The sequence below is a fragment of the Lygodium microphyllum genome, chromosome 11 (genome assembly GCF_053477565.2).
Source record: "Lygodium microphyllum isolate KBCC chromosome 11, Lygodium_microphyllum_v1.1.10, whole genome shotgun sequence".
Taxonomy (NCBI): Eukaryota; Viridiplantae; Streptophyta; class Polypodiopsida; order Schizaeales; family Lygodiaceae; genus Lygodium; species Lygodium microphyllum.
This window is the reverse complement of record NC_141145.1, coordinates 77,134,655-77,141,118: the sequence shown is the minus strand read 5'-3', so window position 1 is coordinate 77,141,118 and position 6,464 is coordinate 77,134,655. Positions and strand designations below refer to the sequence as shown.

At 40.4% G+C, this 6,464-nt stretch overlaps 1 protein-coding gene across 1 annotated transcript; it reads left to right on the top strand.

Moving 5' to 3' along the window:
- The first annotated feature begins 3,767 nt into the window (after positions 1-3,767).
- LOC148028988 (uncharacterized) lies at positions 3,768-5,890 on the top strand. The gene is made up of 3 exons (XM_087687779.1): positions 3,768-4,123; positions 5,428-5,533; positions 5,623-5,890. Exons 1-3 carry the CDS (start codon positions 4,012-4,014, stop codon positions 5,699-5,701), a joined length of 297 nt encoding a protein of 98 aa, XP_087543905.1. The 5' UTR covers positions 3,768-4,011; the 3' UTR covers positions 5,702-5,890.
- Positions 5,891-6,464: the final 574 nt, after the last annotated feature.

Below are 6,464 nucleotides of genomic sequence, written 5' to 3'. Positions count from 1 at the left end.
CTTGTGGCCCTCATAAGACTCACCATGGCTTCTCATTGTATGCCACTTCAACCTTAAGATGTACCCTAAAGAGACTGCATTGGCATGGCCTTATTGGGCTAAGTCTAGAGGTCAAAGGCAATCACATTGGATAAATTACTAAACATAATCAATATATCATTGAAATAATTGCAAATAATCACATGGAGTATGTTGGTAACATAGCACACTAGCATGGACTCACTTGTGTAGGTCCTTTTCATGAAACATAGGTCTATTGACAACACCTTGTACCAAAAATAATGCATCCCTTGTACTTTCGAATGATTATATTGCAATTCTTAACATTTTAATTTGTTGTTGGCATTAGCATGAACTTTAGGATCTTTATTGGATGTCCAGTCTAAGTTGAGTCTTAGTCTTATGAAAGCCTTGATACAAGGCTTAATAGGCTTATGACTCCTTAGTGAAGCCTTAATATAAGGGTGAGGCTTTGTGAGTTTAATCTAGCTAGCGATTCCTCTTTGGGTGCAAGCATAGTGCGCTTGTGGTGGGTTCAAAAAGTCTAATGAGTGCTCAACTAGTTACACTTATCACATCAAATGTAGCATGAAGATTGAAGAGGGGTGAGCTTTGCAAACTATGCTACACCCTTGTCTAATAGAAATCAAATGAAAAAGTGCTTAAATTACACCAAGAGTCTCAAGGCATCACCTCAAAAGGTTTAGACGATGCGCTTGATCTAAAAACCAAGTGCAAGGATCCACTTATTTAGAGGATATTTGATAAATAGAAGGAGGCTAAGTGAAAATATCCAAAATATGTTGGTTCATGTGGATTATATGCATATTACTACTTGTGAATTCATTTGGATGATAAGTTAGCTTAGATTGCTTTCTAGAGAATAGTCAAAGAAAGGTTTTCCAAATCCTGAGTTTCAAGGCTTCGTGGATGATGAGGTCTAAGAAAACTAGATTAACATTCATATAGTTACTTTGGAGGGGCCAAGAATGTAGTGCCAAAGAAATAAAAAAAGAAGTTGTGTTTTCCATTAGGAGTGGCACATGGTGTTGCATATAATAAATGTGTCAAACAATCTTTGTAGGAAGAACATAATAGTTTGTGTTGTAAAATTGTAGAATGCATCATCTAAGAATGCAAATGCTATTTTGGTGGGGTACTAGAGTTTTTCATTGTGGTTCATGGTTTGTTATGCAAGATGAATATGGTGTGTTTATGACTAGGGAAACCTCATTAAAGTTAACCGTGCTAGCATAAGGGCTAATGTTGGCTTTAAGGATCAGGTAACTTTGTTTTGAGACAATAAGAGTAGACATGTCTTTGGCATTGTTGTTGCAAAGTGTGACTAAAATGCATAGTTAAAGGGTAATAGGTCTAGCAATGGCCCAAGGATGCAAGACATGGAAAATAGATTTTATGCACAACATGCTAGATCATCCATATGTAAGAGGTCAAGCACATCCTCATCCCATCAACCATCTCCTTCCTATCCTGTTGGATGCCATCATCTTAAAAACTTCAAGGTGTTGGCAAGGAATTTCCCTTGGTTAGGCAATGGAGAAAGATTCAAACTCCCTAAAGTTGCATGGGAGGACTATACCAAACCCAAAGAGGAAGGGGGACTTGAGCTACCCAACCTGGTTGAGCTAGCAAAACAAATGGCTACTAAGTGGATAATTAGAGCCTTCCAGTGTGAAAACAAGAAGTGGGTTGTACTTATCAAACATAGTTGCTCCACCTTTCTTTCAAGTGTCTGTCCCAGATGGAAAGAACATTTAGCACTACCAGTAGCATTCAACCAAGGACAACTTAGTATCAAAAGGTGCTTTGACCTTACCAAAATCCTATGGAGTGCATGGTCCCCCTACAAAGAGTTAGTCAAGCTCTCAACCCAAAAGAGCTTTACCTTACCTTGGAGCTCAACATACTCAATATGGTTCAATCCGTTCTTAAGAATAGTAAACAATCAGGTAATCCCCTTGGCACATAAAATGAGCAAGAAAGGAATTAATCAATGGGCAGACCTCTAGGATTACAATATATGGGAATGGAAGTCTCAAGAAACACTTATACAACAATATCGAGTCACACGTGAGGAACTTTGGATTCTCATACCACAGAGACAAAATATGTGGGATCCCAATGTTTGCAAAACTATACAGCTTCAAATGAACTTTAACCATAGAGGCCTCTACTGGGAAGATTCCAAGACTCTTCTTCCCATAAAAAATTTCAAACCAAGCCAAAATCAGTTCTTCACTAAGATAAACAAAAGATGGCTTCTCAATTGGGCTGAGAACCAATGGAAGTATAGGTTCCAAATGCTATGGAACCCATGCATACAATCTAAAATCTCTTGCCTTCTATGGTTTATCATCCTGAAGGCTATTTGGACCAATCATAGAGTAGTTAGGATAGGGATAAGCAACAACCTGTGGCCCACACTATAATTAGGAACCGGAAACACTAAGGCACCTCTTCTTGAATTGCAGGTCTAATGCTAAGGTGTTAAATTTTTTACAAATCATCATCGGCCCCTTCCACCTTGCAAAACTAACATGGAAAGAGCTCCTTTTGGGAGAAATTTTTGGCCTTTTGCCTGTTATTTGGAATTGGCTGAGAGGGCTATTTCTGTGGCAAATTTGGAATAATAGAAATAAAAAGATTTTTTAACAAAGTGATGAGGACCCCCTACAAATGCTAAAAGTTGAGTCTTTGTGGCAACTTGGATCAAAAAGATAGTAGATCACTAGAGCTTGCATCAAATTTCAATAGGAAAAAGGCAGCTCCGATAAAGATAAAGACATGGGTAGAAAAGACATATTATTTCATGAAGATAAGAAGTTGAATAAGGAAAACCTCAAGCAAGTGCTTGAAGAGAAGCACCAAGGAACACTAGACACCCTGTGCAAGCGAGCTCTCTCAAACCACTAATTGCTCACACTTAGGATTCATCTAAGCTCTGTACTAGCCTATTTAAGCTTGAAATATGAAGCCCTGATAAATTGTCTAAGGCCGGACTCTTGCTAAAAAGTCCAAAATTTGTACATCTCTCTTTTTACCTTACTTTAATATATCTTAATGTTCTCACATTTAAAAAAAAGGTATAACACTCATATATATCTAAATTGTAAGGCCCATGACTTGAGGTCCCTAATGTAATCAATATCACCACACATTGTGGTCATGAACTGTAAACATATAATGTATAATGTAATCATGAAACTAGCTTTTTTAATTGCAAAGTATAGTTACATTCTTTTACTACTACCTAGTAAAGCATTGGTGAGAGCGATAGACTTGTGTGAGGTAGTTATCTTTTGGCTAACACCGGACATGGAGAAGTTTAGAGCAATGATTGACATCAGGTATCATGCCTCTCAAGTGGAGGGAGAGAGCTTGAATGCCAACTCAGGAGAGGGTCAATGCTATATCCCATTGCACACCAATCAAACACTACCACATTAGATTAACTTCTTCAAGTTAATGAAGTACACGGGCACCTATCTTTCTAGGGCAAAAGCTTAGAAGTTAGAAGCATGGGAAACACCCAATAAGTCAATCAATTTGACGACTTGGGCAAGTTTATTAATCTGGGCATGGCCTGGCTCCAAGCGCACTAGTTGTTGTGGTTGTGAGCTATGCAGATAAACTCATGGTCGTTATTACTCGAGTCGCTCGTATGTTGCCTTGGGTGGGAACAAGACTGGAACTTGGAGTACAAAAGTATTAAAGAGGGTGCACAAAAAGAAAGGGAAATGGATGAGGAAGGATCTTTAGGGCCTTTACTGCTTCCTCCGTTCATCCTCATCCATATCCACCCCCCCTCCCCCACTCTTCCGAGAGAAACCATAAAGGAGGAGGAAAAGGATGCAGGCTCAGGATTATAATAAGGCCCTGCCTCTGGCCACTGGTCTTGTTTGTCTGTTCTCATTCTTGCCTGCCTTCCCTCTTCCAATCTGGTGTCGTGATTCGTGGATGCTTCCATAGCCCCATTTGCAACAGACAACCATGCGTAAGGAGGACACCGTGAAGCTCATCAGTGCAGAGGGCTTCGAGTTCATTATCGACCGTCAGGCTGCCATAGTCTCGGACACAATCAAGGCCATGCTGGCCTCCCCTGGTGAGAGAGAGAGAGAGAGAGAGAGAGAGAGGTTTGTCCTGCATCGTCCGCTGTAGAAATGACCTTGGATTGATCTTTAGATTTCAATCATATTCTACGTTCATCTGAGTGATCATTCTGATTTGATTCCTGTATCTCTTTTTCCCTACTGTCTCAAGACTGCAGTCCCCTTATTCTGCAATTTTGGCTAGCTGTTAGTCTTGCCATGTAGCTGTCTGTGCATGCGCCCAGGTCGAGAATTCTTGGAACACAGAGATTCATTTTGATAAGTGCACCAGAATGCTTGCTGAGGGCCCATATCACAAGAAGTTTTTGAGATTTTCCCATGTGGCAAAAGGGCCTCTTTTCCCTTCTTTTCCCCTAATATAGTGTTCAACATCACGAGCTCCGGTGCAGGAGGCACCTGTGTACCTAGCTAGGTGCAGTTACAGGCAGGGCGCTGCCCAGTGCCAGCCCCACCCCATCATGTTGTCGTAAATCACAATGTGGTAGTTATAGTGGGAATTTGTATAATGCTTCTTGTGTATACCTACTTTAGGACAGGACTCTGGAACTTATGGACTGCTGTGGGCTGCTTGAAATGGCTGGATGTAGTGCACCCAAGCTCCAATTCCTCTGTGACAGTTTGGAGTTAGATTCTATAGCTGCTGGTACACTTATGAAGTCCACTTTGTAAAGTATCCTTACGTTGAAGCCTTCCCATTCTCTCTTAGATAGGGGAATTTACAGGGAGTGTCTGTGTATGTGCACATGTGCGTGTGTTGGGGCAATTGGGGGCGGGTGGACCTGTGTGTATGGGAGTGAGACAGAGAGAGGGAGGGATGATAATTCTTCAACGTACTTGGTGAAAGCCTTTACGCAAGGTTACTAAAAGTAAATGAAATCTGTCTGTATATGTATTCTCATGATGCAGAAATTCTGTACCTGGGCACTGAGGTAGAAAATTTTGTGTGGTAGGGTCAGCAGTCCAATTTCCCTCCAGACTCGATCAGAACATGGTTATTGGACACGTGTGTATCCCTACACAGACTCTTTAATAGATAAATTTTGAAAATGTCAGGTTAAATGAGCTGCTTAATATCCATGGAAATGCTTGGGTGCATACAATTCAGTGCTAACTTAGATGTGTGTATGCATGTGCACTGACATACTTGTGCAGAAGCATGCCTAGCATGTGCTAGGGCAATTGCCTTGCCTTTAAAGTATCTGCCTATGAGATTAAATAATCGACTGTGTCACTGCGTTCAGAAGTATCACTTTGTCAAATGATCGGAATTTTAGTACTCATCTGATGTTTCATACAGAGAGCTTCAAGGAGACTGAGTCGGGTGAAGTTAAGTTGCCAGAGATCAGTACTCCTGTCCTGGAGAAAGTTTGTGAATTCTTTTACTGGTCTCTACAGTTTTCCAAGTGAGTATCTTCAGGTTGATCATAACCTACAAAAATGTTTCTATGCAATCTAACAACCAGTTGCTTAGAGTCTATTTTGTAACTTGCAGGGGAGTGGAACTAGAGTTTGACATTGAACCTGAAATTACTCCAGATCTAATGGAGGCTGCCCATTATTTGCATACATAACCAATTATACATTTGTTACTTATTGTAAAGTAGGTTCTATCAAGATAACTGTGGTCACTTGATGATCACAAAAAGGAAACGGGTCATGGAATTGATCCCTGTAGTCCGTGTAATGCATAATGTGGCAAATGGGATTTTACACCTTGTATACTTTACATGCTCTAATTCTGTCAAGTCTGTGTTCAAAGAGATTTGAGGGTTGCTTCTCAGTAGTCTCATGCTCAAAAAATCAGATCTGCCAAGCATTGAGTGAGTGTGATGAAGTAATGGGGGTTCTGACATGCCATTCAACCATTTGGTGCCTTAAGAAATAAGTCATTTCTAAGCGTGAAAACTCATTTTTGATGCCACTTTTAGATATCAAGCTAGCCAGGCCTGCTACAAGGGCAGACCAGCACATTCAAGAGCACAATGAGAAGTTATCATAGTTATGAGTATGAAGAGCTGGGCAACTTGATACAAAAAGCATTGGTTATAAGGATGGCTTATAAAGTAGTGGTCTGCAAAGGCATAGAATTGTTGTAGCCACAGCAGATGATATACACATATTGAAATGCCATTCTTACATACATTTGCAGTGTTTGCTGCAGCATCACCTTCTTGAACCATCTCCAGTTCCAGTCTAGCACTGTGTCTGACCTGCAGAACCCAGACACCAAGGAGAAACTGCAACTTTTGTGGAAGGTATGGTGCATTTCTTGCAATACAATCAGTGGTCTATTAGTTTTTCACTCATGATAAAATGAAGTCAAGATCAGTGGTC